The 12,943-nt window shown below is 47.1% G+C and overlaps 1 protein-coding gene across 4 annotated transcripts in view; it reads right to left on the bottom strand.

The window, feature by feature from the left end:
* The window catches only part of CHD7 (chromodomain helicase DNA binding protein 7), a 179,032-nt gene that overhangs the window by 69,270 nt on the left and 96,819 nt on the right, over nucleotides 1-12,943 (bottom strand). For all 4 annotated transcript variants that reach the window (XM_019925279.3, XM_019925278.3, XM_073794419.1 and 1 more), the window contains one exon: nucleotides 11,845-12,275. In XM_019925279.3, coding sequence (XP_019780838.1) covers nucleotides 11,845-12,275 — 431 coding nt within the window. The remainder of the gene's footprint in view (nucleotides 1-11,844; nucleotides 12,276-12,943) is intronic.

The following is a 12,943-nucleotide window of genomic DNA, read 5'->3' as shown; positions in this document are numbered from 1 at the left end:
CTGTCCCAAGGATGCACTCTGTGGAACCTCCAAGAACGTGCAAAGTCAGACAGGACCTCTCCAAATGCCCGGACAAAATGCCTGTAGCCAAGGGAAGCAACCACCCCAGTTCTGATGACTGGAGGATTTCTAAACTCAGTGGACCTTGAGCTATTCATGCTGCCCCGAGACATCTAAGCATTTCCTTGCTAACATCTTCTCGTGACATCAACGTACAAATCAAAAACATACCAAGCGGTCAAAAAAGCTACAAAGTCTTCAATGTTCACCCCAAGACATTACAATCACAGACAAGATGAAGTTATTTACATCAGATTGCCTTTGCCACTATTTTGCAATAAGCTCATTTGGATTTTCAACTGTTATATTAAAACTGCTTTGCCCCAAAAGAGCTAAAGACAGAATTTTTTTTTTTTTAAGCCAACGAGGAGCACTGATTTCAGACAGCCCTCAGTTCAAGTTCCAACTCTGTCATTTATAACCTGTCTGTCTGTGACTCTGGATACGTCATTTCTTTTCCCTGAGTCTCAGTTTTCTCATCCATAAAATGAGGTGAGTAATTACATTTTGCTCCAAGATTCGACCTTTCCAAGCACCTGGCACACTCGACCGGGAGCTGTTCTCTGACTGCGGCTCAGACCCACGGGCGGAATCAACTGCGGAGACTTAGGGACGGGACCCTCTGCGTCGTGACCACATCACCTAGGCCACGTGAAGAGAAGGAACAGCCTTTATCAACAGTCTCAACACCCGCCCAGAGGCCACTCGCCTCTATACTCCTGGCCCCTGCTTTAGTTCAGACGCGTATCACGTCCCACTCCGACCGTGACAACGGCCTCCCCGCCTCGTCCCCGTCACCAGCCAGGGGCAGGGCCACCCGCCATCAGACTGCTGGCGAGAGGACACGTATCCCACGGCCACAGCCGCGACCCAAATCTGTAAGGTTCAAGGCTGGTCTTTCGCAATGTCTGAGCCAAAACACGGCCGTACACATTCCTCTCCCCAGCTAGAATCTGGGAAGCCTGAACGCACGAAGAGGGCAGCTCTTCCGGTTGGGGAGAAGGAAGCGGTACTTATTCACAAGGACCACCCCTCAACCCGACACTACGAGGTCCGGGACGAGGCCACGGGCTGCCTGGCGCGAATCCAGAACCTCAGGGCGCCGCCAACAGCTGCAGGGCTGGCCCCGGCCCGACGCCCCGCCAGCCAGGATGGCCAGAAGAGCCAGCTGTGCGGGGTCCAGCCCCGACTGGCCGTGGCCCAGAGAAGCCCCGGCTGCCTCCACGCGCCCCCTGGGCCGGCCCTGCCCGCCGCGTCCCCGAGCTCTGTGGCTCAGTCCTGACGCCCGAACATGCCCTGCGAACCCAGCTCCAGGCACCAGCAGAGCGTCCCCGCTCACACACAGACCCGACCGAATCATTCCGCCCAAAGCCGCAGCCCCACGTGTACTGACGTCTGAGATTCTCGGTGCGCGGTTTTTAATCATCGGCAACATGAACTTTATTTTTCTACTTTTCCCACACCCCAAACTCTCCACCCTCCACCCTGCAGACATACAGGACCGCTCCCAGAAGCGTACGCGCATCTCTCCTCCCTCCACTGCCCCTCGCGCACTCATCTGCAAGGCTCAGCTGGACATCGCTCAGTCAGAGAACCATTTTCTGGCCACCAAAGTCTGGATTAGTAAGATCTCACACTCTCTGCATGCCACGTGATGTACCCCCACACAAGGGATGTTTAAAACACACAGTACTGGGTGGTAACATTACTGCAATGCAGTAAAACCAAAGCGCCAGCTGTGTGTGTGTATATGTCTTTCTCCAACTATCCTGTTAGCTCAAGAAGGAAATGTGTCTTATTTATCTCTGTATTCCTTGTACCTGGTCAGGTGGGCTACTTATAAACGTCAGCTGACCAATTAAACAGTACAAGTAACCGTGAAATCAACAAACACATACACAGCCCTGACCACGTGCAGCTACAGCGCTCTTCTCCTTAACTCATTCACGAAAACCCCACGCAGATTCTATCTTGACGAAGCTCAGTAAAATGGGGCTAAACCACTACCAAAGTAGAGTGAAACCTAGCAAGTTTTCAAACCCCGTACATCTGTATACCTCCCCTCCGGACTCACAGAGTTCTTTCATTTCTTGACCCTTATCGCCCACCATTACTGGTGAAGCCAAGATGCAGGGCCACCCCCTCGTGAAGCTAGGCAGGCCGTTGTACTCTTGGAAAGGGTTATATCTTTCTGGGGATGCTGCTGGCCACCGTAGGGCCACCATTCCTCCACCAGCTTTACTTACATGTCACATTTCACCATGAGAGGGAGGTCCCAGTGGCGGGCAGCGGGATATTCGCAGGGTCCATGGCTAAGTGACACTTAGGTCACCCTGCCAGACCGAGCTCTAAAGTTCTGTGGTTGCCTCCCCCAACCCCAAGTGATCAAAACCTACACCACCCTGATGAAAACTCCAAGAAACAACTGCTGGGTTCAGAGAGGAGGAATCCACATGGAGGGAGTCATCCCTCTGGAAGGACATATTCAGTGTATGGCTCTAAGAGTCCACAACGATGGGCCCAGTGACAGTACCTGAAGTGGGGCTGGACACATAAATCCAAGCTAAGATAGAGCATGTAAATAATGAAGTCTTTTCGGTGAGAAACGAGTACAGGTTTTTTTAAACACGACTTTATGCAAAGGGCTAGAACTTCCTGGAAAGCCAGCTAGCTGCCCTGATCTATTACAGAGCGCAGGGAAACATGGGTAAGCACCAGCCTAAGGGTCTAAGTCCTCGAAGGAAAGACGGTTTGAAAAGGAACCGTATCGTGGAGCCAAACATAACGAGAGGAGTGGAGTCAGCGGGTGAAGCTGTGTGGACAGTGGCGGGGTTGGGCGGAGCGGGGGCAGCGAGGATTCTCCACCACACAGACCCTCGAGACAGGACACGTCAGTGACGGGCCCCCTCACACCGGGGAAAATCAACCTGGAGGCGCGTGAAGATCAAACAGGTCCGTTTTCAGGAAATCAAGCCGACGTGTCACACGACCATCTTTCAGAAGAGCAGAGAGTATTGAAACATATCCTTATACTTTACATACATAAAGGCCTTTTAATAAAAAACTGAATGTCATGGATGAGAAGTGAGGGATGCCTCTGGCACAGGAAGTGTATGGCTTGTCGTGATTCAGAAAGATCACGTATGATAAAATACATGAGCCGCTAGGGTCGAGGTCTCAAGGCTGGTAGGAGAAAAGCGTCTGGCCTCTCAACTTCGGATTTTCCTCTAAGTTTTTAAACAAGGAAAAAGAAAATTAAAAGATAAAGAGGCAAACTAAAAAAGCGACAAGATCAAGGACTAAAAGTTTAAAAGGATCAATGAAGGCAATATAAAATGTGATACATCATGGAGTAAAATAACCCAACAAAATAAAATAAAAATGTTACAAGTCCTAAGACCAAAGTTTTATTTAACAGCTGAACTGGGATGTGATAAAATGCAGGTGACAGAATAAACTAATGAAATAAGAGTCAAGACAAATTCTGCACGACAGACAAGAAACGCAGAAGTCAACACCACCTTCACACGAAGGCCCTTGGAGCTCCCTAGGCCAAGGGCCCAGCAGCGATCAGCAGATGGTCCGAATGCCTGAGACTCCCTACAAGGCAACGCAAGGCAGAGAGCATCTGGGCAGGATCGGGGGACAGGAGCCCCCGTCCGCCCAGGCAGTCAGCCCTCGGGTGCTGAGCTGGCCCCCGACTCCTAAATGCCACCCGCAAATTCTTCACCCTACGCTTCTGCTTGAGAAAGAGAAAGGAGAGCTGAGAAGTGGAGGAGAGAGGGGGTTAGGGGAGGGGGCTCTATTTTACTTCTGAACAACAAGCTGCAAAGACAAATTATCAATCGAGTTTTTAAGTTCTCTGCCTCGAAGACAAATAATTTCAATTGTTACCTTAGGTAGCTCTTACACGATCAAGTACTCCTGAAGTACATTAATTGTGCTAAATTTCTAGGAAGGGAATAGCAAAGTTAGGTAGCTCTTACACGATCAAGTACTCCTGAAGTACATTAATTGTGCTAAATTTCTAGGAAGGGAATAGCAAAATTAGGAAAGATACAGAAACCCAGCTTGCTTTCATTTAAAATGTGTATTTCAAACTCAACAGGCCTCGCCTTCACATCTTACAATCAAACTGTGCAAGGATAAGGAAACAGGGACAAAGAGGTTACACACTTGGCCCAGGAAGCAGCCGTCCCAGGACTGGGCCAGAACCTGCCCGGCTCCAGAGCCCCTGTCTCCGTCCTGAGACCGGCCTGAAGGTCTCACCTCCTCGTGGAGACGTACTATGCATCCAGCACTGGCCTGGCGTTTTGGGGGACCCTCCAGGCCTTGGAAACCTTCCCTGGTGAACGCCTCTGTTACTCCAGTTCATCCCTGGGTGGCCTTCCAATAACATCAGAACCCTGTCCTGAGGAAAGCTCCAGTTGACCATTTTATAAAGAAGAATGTTTTAAAAAAATGAAAGAGAAAGTACAGTAGAAAGTTCTCCTGAAAGAGCTAAACGCATTTTTAATGTTGAATATACTGTAGATGGGGGAAAAAAAATCACAAAGTCACGAATTATCATTGAAAATCTAAAGGTTATTGAGTTTTATGGACTGAATTAAGATCCACCAGAAGTAAGATGGAAGCAATGTCTGGTGAGCTGATGTGTTATCCGATCCCAGAAGCTCAACAAACATCGACATTAGCCCCCCAGCTCTGCAGCACCACCTGGCACTGCAACACGGCAGAAAGGATCGGGCAAATCAGACATCACACGACCTGCGCAGAAAGCATGCCTTTCAGTGCCCTTTTACTATGGGATATTCTTCCAAGGGCCAATACTTGGCTGTCTGTGCCAAGTCCTAAGACGCCAGCCTTACTCACGCCCAGCGTTCCCACGACCCAGGACAGGGAGAGTGAGGACAGCGTTAGCAGCCGGAAGCCCACTTCCTGGATTCATAAGTATCTTCTCTGATCCGCCAAGGTGGCTATGACAACCGGTGAGACGTGCAGCCCACCCTCGGTTTAATCAGGTGAGGTATGAGGTATGTAGGTGGAGAATTACGCAGAGCAAATGGCAAGGCCTACGAGGAGAAAACCTCACCACCTACCCCAACAGAAGAAGCATGAAGTTACATCATTCCTACAGGAATCGGGCTACACATAAAATTAGTAATCTAAATGGAAGTTCAAGGGTGTTGCCTTTCTAAAATTAAGAGAGAGAGAGAGAGAGAGAGAACAGTGTCTTTTTTCTTTCTTTCGCCACAGCACTCGGCTTGTGGGATCTTAGTTCCCTGACTAGGGATCGAACCCGCGCCCCCTGCAGTGGAAGCGCGGAGTCTTAACCGCTGGACCGCCAGGGAAGTCCCACAGTGTCTTTTTTCTTAATTCGAACGCTCCAGCTCCCTGTTTAACATTTTAGAGCTCAGTCACACGGACTTCCACGGAAAGGTGGGTGAAGCAAAGGCCAGCCTCTCACGTGACTGATGCTCTCACAGTGGCTTTGCATCCAACACCCCACAGGGAGCTCTGTCTGGGCAGAAGACAACTAGCAAAAAGATCTTTATGTACCACGTGACAAGTTTTGCATCCGCACAGAACTTCATACTTTTCAAAAGCACATTCATATCCACAGACATTTTTAACGATAATTTAAAAAATCAGCCTGTGACGCCTTCTGCTCTTTATCTTCCGACTCTGACATCCCCAACACATCTCCTACAGCAACACGTGCAACACCCTAAAATTCCACTTAAGAAGACTTCAAAGGAAGGTGTCTCCAGAAAAATGCCCCTTTAACATCCTCCTGCTGCCCAGGGCCTCCTCACCTCTCACCTCTCCTCCGACGGGTGCAGTGGGACCTACCTCACCTCTCCCACACAACCACAAGGCCAGCAGGCCACCGCTCTGAAGTCCACTGCAGCTCCCTGGACGGGCAGGAACAAATTCCCACCAGGCCCACTGTGGCCCATTCCTGCATCCGGCACAGAGCATGAGTCAGCAGAACTTGCTGTTTAGGGTCAGTGACGTTGGGCATCCGTCCCCGCCAGGGAGCGTAAAGGGAATCACGGGCTATCAGAGACGGCAGGGTCTGAACTGAAGGCGGCTGACAGCTCCCTCACTGCTCATCCTGCTTTAAGACAAATCAGATAGAGGAAGGGTCACAAGGTGGCCTGTCACTGGCCTTTTACATGTACAAGGAAGTCTCTGAGATGGTTATCCTTCCTTTCTCGAAGGAAAGGAATCCCCACGGGGATTAAGAAGACCTCACGGCCCGGCGCCTTTGTCAAAGAGAAGGCAATCTTAGGAAGGGGAAGGGGGCACCTGGTTGCACCCCTGGCCCGGAGCTTGGACGTAGTGACCAGGAGCGGACAGGGCAGGCCAATGGGCAGACGCCTGAGGCTCACGGACACGTCTTCCTTGTTCCTCGCCAACACCTAAAGGGCTCAAAAGTCCTTTGTAACCACATGCCAAAGAAACCTACACTCTCTTCTGCTGGTACAGTATCCAAAATACCTAATTCAGTCTGTTCAACTATCCAATGTCTTGGGTCAAAGCTAAGTCACGGCACGTGAATAAAAGAAAGAACAAGAAAATAGAAGAAGAAAAGCTGCTGGTTTCATTTACTTTATTACCTGATGGGGAGATACCTGACTATCTAGGTTTTCTGTACTCGTTAGCAAAACAAGTTTAACGGTTTGCTTTTGTGTCCAAGAAATTTTACATATATAAGAGCACATTAGAAAATATGTATTAGTTACTTAAAATACACCACTATTGGGCTTGCTGGCTGAATAAAAATATTTCTCAGGTAAATGCTGCTACTCTTTTAGATCCTGATTGAGAAAACAATATCTGAAAAGTTAACTAAGTTCCTCAGAAGAAAGTAGCAACATAAATATTAAGGACAGTGTGGTATGCAAAAAATACACTTAACGTGTTTTGGGTACTTTATATGTCTTTTGAAGTAAGAGTGGTGTTTCACAGTTTAAAAAATATATATCTTCACTCTTAATTGAGAAGTAGCATTTTAGCTTCCTATTAACTTTAATACTGGGGGTGGAGAGGGGGGGCAAGGACCAGATGAGTTCCTAGAAACTGCATTAGAAGCAAATCTCCACGGCTTCATTTAAATGAAGCTTCAGTAGTCAAGTCACAACCTTTGGCTAAGTTCCCTTCTTTATGTACATTCAAAGAATCTTTATATAGCTAAATGGACCACTAAATCCTCCAAGAGTCATTCAAAGGAAGCACTTCCTCCAAATTCTCTCTCATTTCACAAGGCCCAAGCATACACAACAGAAAACGCATTGAAGAGAAGACCACGAGTCCTCATATTCCAGCTCCGTGAATCCTTCCATATGCAAAATGGCATCCTCTCCAGGCCACAACTGTCTTAGCCTTTATTTTCAATATTAACCATCAATATTTAAAAGCTATAAAGACACCTGGGGAAAGCACTAGACAGGTAGAAAAATATATATTTAATGTAAAATGGGAAGAGGGGAAGAAAGATATGGTCCTAATTAGAAAAGAGGCATGTGGTCCATTTTTTCCACCAAGATTTTAAATGTCTCTTTTTGGGGACTTCCCTGGTGGTGCAGTTGTTAAGAATCTGCCTGCCAACGCAAGGGACACGGGTTCGAGCCCTGGTCCAGGAAGATCCCACATGGCCGCGGAGCAGCTAAACCCGTGCGCCACAACTACTGAGCCTGCGCTCTAGAGCCCGCGAGCCACAACTACTGAGCCCGCGTGCCACACTACTGAGTCTGCACTCTAGAGCCCGCGTGCCACAACTACGGAAGCCCACGAGCCACAATTACTGAGCCCACGCACCGCAACTACTGAAGCCCGTGAGCCTAGAGCCCGTGCTCCGCAACAAGAGAAGCCAACACAATGAGAAGCCTGAGCACCGCAACGAAGAGTAGCCCCTGCTCGCCATAACTAGAGAAAGCCCAAGCGCAGCAACCAAGACCCAAGGCAGCCAAACATAAACAAACAAACAAACAAATAAATAAATGTCTCTTTCTGAAATGCTGACACCTTTTTCAGTTTCACTACCATTCTATATAACAGCTTCTGGGCAGATTCTTTTAGGTTCTCCTGCAGAGGCAAGACAGACCCAATTATATCTTGGTTGCCAAAAGGGCCAGTGTGCTGGGAATGGCCACAAATTCAAGCCTCAGTGGCTTGCAGGGATGGCAGGTAGTGAGAAGGACACGGTGAAGGCACACAAAGAAACTCAGCCCCACCAATGACGGCCACCTTTCTCATGTCATTTATGACAGTATGTGAATGATGCAAAACCAGCTCTCTCCTGTGTGGACATCATGCAGACCCCCAGCGGGTCACTGCCGTCACCAGCCGCTCAAAGGGCAGCACGTTTGTTAGGAGAATCTCACCAGTGATAAGGCATAGAGGGCCAAACAAGAAAGATGTGAGTAGTTCTACAGTAAATGTTTCCTTCCATTTCTGTTTATCCCCTCTGCTTCAGCCCTCTGTAGGAGAATTATTTTCTGTATAAACAAATTCATCAAGTTAACTTATTCAAGGATGGAAATAACTGGTATCACATAACGTTTTGCAAAACAAAATTGCCACTGCAGTATTCCAGCGCCTAAAGCAACCTGCTCCGGCAATTCAGCCCCAGCACTGACATAACCCAAACCTCCTATTACCTTCATGACTGCATATTCAATTTACATAATTATTCTGCTATGCTATTCAGAATTTACATGTAGCTGTGTGCAGTCTACTTATCCTTGCTTCAGGGATGCTTTTTCCTTCCAGACTTAGAGGAACAACGAGACCACAACTTGAGATACTCCATTCCCCTGACCACCTGAAACACTGTAGCTCAACACAATAATGGGTTGGCTGGTTAATTCAATGACAATCTCTATTCAGTTACCATATTCTTGGACAGCCACCCCCATCTGAACATTAACGACAGGAAAACCTCTCAGGCATCGTCCTCACCCCACTTCATCCTAAATCAGCAAGTGGTCCTCCAAGGGCAAGTCGCCAGGGCCAGCAGAGGTGCTGCAAATGCTCTCAGTGGCCCTCCTGGACGCACCCCCTTCCCATTTGCACTTCTCCAAGCTCTAAAGAAGGGTTCCCCTCAATTACTTTCACACCACTCGGGGAAAAATGACTGTCACCTACAGCAGCCATCAACTGAAACTACCAGTCAAAAGCAAAAATAAAGAGAAAAAAAGTAATAGACGGGCTTCCCAGGTGGCACAGTGGTTGCGAGTCCGCCTGCCGACGCAGGGGACACGGGTTCGAGCCCCGGTCCGGGAAGATCCCACATGCCGCGGAGCAACTGAGCCCGTGCGCCACAACTACTGAGCCTGTGCTCCAGAGCCCATAAGCCACAACTACTGAAGCCCGCGTGCCACAACTAGTGAAGCCCGCGCGCCTAGAGCCCATGCTCTGCAGCAAGAGAAGCCACCGCAGTGAGAGGCCGGCACACCACAACAAAGAGTAGCCCCCGCTCGCCGCAACTAGAGAAAAGCCCATGCGCAGCAACGAAGACCCAACGCAGCCAAAAATTAAAAAGTAAATAAATTTATAAAAAAAGAAAAGAAAAAAATAAAGATAGGGTCAGTCTGAGGTAGACTGAGAGCTTGAAAGAATATATTTGGAAATTTACGACAAGTATCCAAGATACAGTGGGGTTTTTTATATCAATTTTTACCATTTGGTAATAAATTCAAAAACTTAAGATAAAAACTTAAGACAGATGTATTTTGAGGCTACAGTTAGTTTTGGTGATATATGTTCTGAGTTCCAGAAAACTTCTTTAGAACACACACTCTTACATTGTAAGTTTGTTTTAAAAAAAATACATTCTTTTAAGATTTTGCTTTGATTTCTTTCTCCTTAGGAGAAATAAAGCACATGCTTCCTCCTACTAAAAGCACAAATACTCAGGCTTAAGCAACTATGTATTTTTTAAAACCCCCTCATAAATCAGACTGAAAGTCTAACTGTCCTCTGGCCTCACATCCCTAAGACTTAACACAGTACCTACAAACAGTAAGTCCTTAATAAAGTATTGCTTAAGTAAATGAAAATAGAATGTATAATAAACTCTGAGGTTAGAGGAGTGTTCACAGGGAGAAAAACATAATGGGCTTCCCTGGTGGCGCAGTGGTTGAGAGTCCGCCTGCCAATGCAGGGCACGCGGGTTCGTGCCCCGGTCCGGGAAGATCCCACATGCCGCGGAGCGGCTGGGCCCGTGAGCCGTGGCTGCTGAGCCTGCGCGTCCGGAGCCTGTGCTCCGCAACGGGAGAGGCCACAACAGTGAGAGGCCCACATACCGCAAAAAAAAAAAATTAAAAAATAAATAAATAAAAATAAAAAACATAATGGCTTTCAATTAAGAGACCACATACTGAGGCATCAAAGGACACTATAAGCGAATGCAAATATTAAGTTACCTATAAGACTGAGTTACTGAATATACGGTGGTCCCTCAGTACCTGCAAGGAATCGGTTCTAGGACCCCGGTGGATACCCAAATCTGCAGATGCTCAAGGCCTTTGTGGAGGGCCAACTGTAATTCAGTTACCTGGGTACCATAAAAAGTACTGGTGACAAAAGTTTTGTTAATGTCTATGATTCAAACTTGCAGAACACTACAGAATAATGTATTGGGTTGTTTAGATATTTTTAGCAGGAAGCTGAAAATCCAAGTTTGTTCTCTCACTTTGCGGCATCTTTCTAGTTACAGAAACCACCCTTCTTTGTGTACCTGCTCCTGACACACAAGCAAGCTCACAAGCCCAGGGCTGCCAGGCCGGCGAGCTCGCAAAGCCCACGTGGAGCATGTCAGTCTCGGGGTGGAATGCCACGCGCCCTGCACAAGCGGGCATTCGCTCGTGGCGGGAAGCGGTGGAGCGTGTTTTCTCCTGCGTCCGCAAACAGGTTCAGAGTAACCAAGTCTGACCATACTTCCATCTGGAAACTATATTTTCTAACATGAGCCACATTCTGAAAAACAGATTCAGATGTTTGGAACTGGTTCAGAACAGTTGTAAGAAATGTTCGGTACAAATGAAAAAAATTAGTCTTCAATGTCTTCTCCTCTCAGCTTTTCTTACTGAATAAATATGCCTCCTGGGGGGTCAGAGAGCTGGTAGGGAAGTACCAGAGGGGAAGCACGATGTGGAGGCGGCTATTTCCTAGGACCTAAAACTCATGCTACTCTCCAGTGCATATCTAATGGGTAACTGCTATTTGATTTCTCCCACGTTGCCCACTAGGATTCCAATGCTGCCCCTGGAAGGCTTCCTCCGCCTGCCAAGTGGAGAGAATGCATTCTCCCGTTTCAACTTCTGGGAAGCGGGACTGAAAAGCCTAGCGAAATGCAGTGACTCGCCTTGCCTTCTATAATCCTTCTTACCCAGTTTGGCACTGTCGCTGAAAATGAGGCTGGTGGTCTAAGCTCACAAATGATTCTGCTGGTAACTTGGTTCTGTTTGTTAAATGACAGGCTTTCACAAAACTACATGAAAGTGATTTTAAAATAATAAACAGTTTTTATCCAGTAACGTTTCTAAAGAATCTACCAACCAAATCAACAGTTCATAATAACTGAGTCCTAAATCTCAGAACGCATAAACACCTCAACTTTTCAGTTCGGGTACGAGAAAAAGCAGCTTAGCCATGAGGACACGTGTCAGAGTGTCCCGCGCCCACCCCGTGTCCCCACCCCCGTTCCACAGGCTGTGACTGCTGTGCTCGTGTCTCTACTGTGTTTGGTGGTGGTGATTTCTGCCCACGGCCTACCTTGACTTTTTGCTGGATTTGGGTTTTGGCGTGGCAGTTTTTGCTTTCTTTTCCTTTGGCTCTTTGGGAATCTTAGGGGCTTTCGGGGTCTTGGGTTCCTTGGGCTCTTTCTTCTCCTTGGGTTCTTTCGGTTCCTTGGGATCTTTTTTTGCCTTCGGCCTTTTCTTTTTCTTTTTCTCTTCTTGGGACCCATCCAGTGAGTTCCTGTTTAATTCTTGGTTATCAACCCCACCAGGGAAGTCATCTTTACCGAAACTTTTACTGGGATCCTCTGCAACAATGTGGTTGTTTTTCTTTTTCTTCTTCTTCTGCTGCGGCTGCTGTTCTACGGACAGCAGGTAATCATCACTGTTCACTAGCTGAGCGTTCGGTCCACTAACCTGAGTCATATCCGGCACTGGTTTCTCTAGAAAGGGCTCCGATGGAGAATGCTAAGAGACACAAATAGGAATTGAAGTTAGTTTATCGCTCTTCGTAGTGAAGAAAGGAACTGAAAGTTAAGTGGCTGATGCTTCTGAAACTTACACTCAAGGTAGCAAACTTAACCAACTACCCATTTGTGTAAACCTATCATTTTCTCTCATCCAGGAAAAAAATAGGTTTCTTCAACAGGAAAGCTTTTAAATAAATAAAGAGGGCAATTTAGTAATACAGTAAAAACTTCTGTTCAGGTGGAAGAAAATTTCTCATTCAGCTGAAGACACTTTCCATGTTCTCGGCACCCATGTAGGAAATGGTGAAGAACAGAAACAGCAGCAAAAGCTAAGACACACAGATGGAATTCAAGTGGAATTTTCCCCATGCAGGAACGGGAGCTCCAATTAAAGATACATAATCAAGTCACTTTTAAAAAGAACAAGTGTACTGGGCGTTGTAAGAATCAGATACCATGAAAGTTTGAAATCCGAGTGTAAACACATAAATCTTACACAGTACAGGTCATTTCTGATTTAAATGACATTCAAATGTCAAATTAAAAGCACATATACAAGCTTAACGACTCTGGGTTGGTTAGATTTCTCATACTGATAGAAAATGCAGACAATGTTTTTCTTAAGTTATTAAAGCTTTACATTTCCAAATCTCACTGAGAGCGAGA

This window comes from Tursiops truncatus, chromosome 17 (assembly GCF_011762595.2).
Source record: "Tursiops truncatus isolate mTurTru1 chromosome 17, mTurTru1.mat.Y, whole genome shotgun sequence".
In the NCBI taxonomy this organism is placed as follows: domain Eukaryota; kingdom Metazoa; phylum Chordata; class Mammalia; order Artiodactyla; family Delphinidae; genus Tursiops; species Tursiops truncatus.
This window is presented reverse-complemented; position numbering and strand designations above follow the sequence as displayed.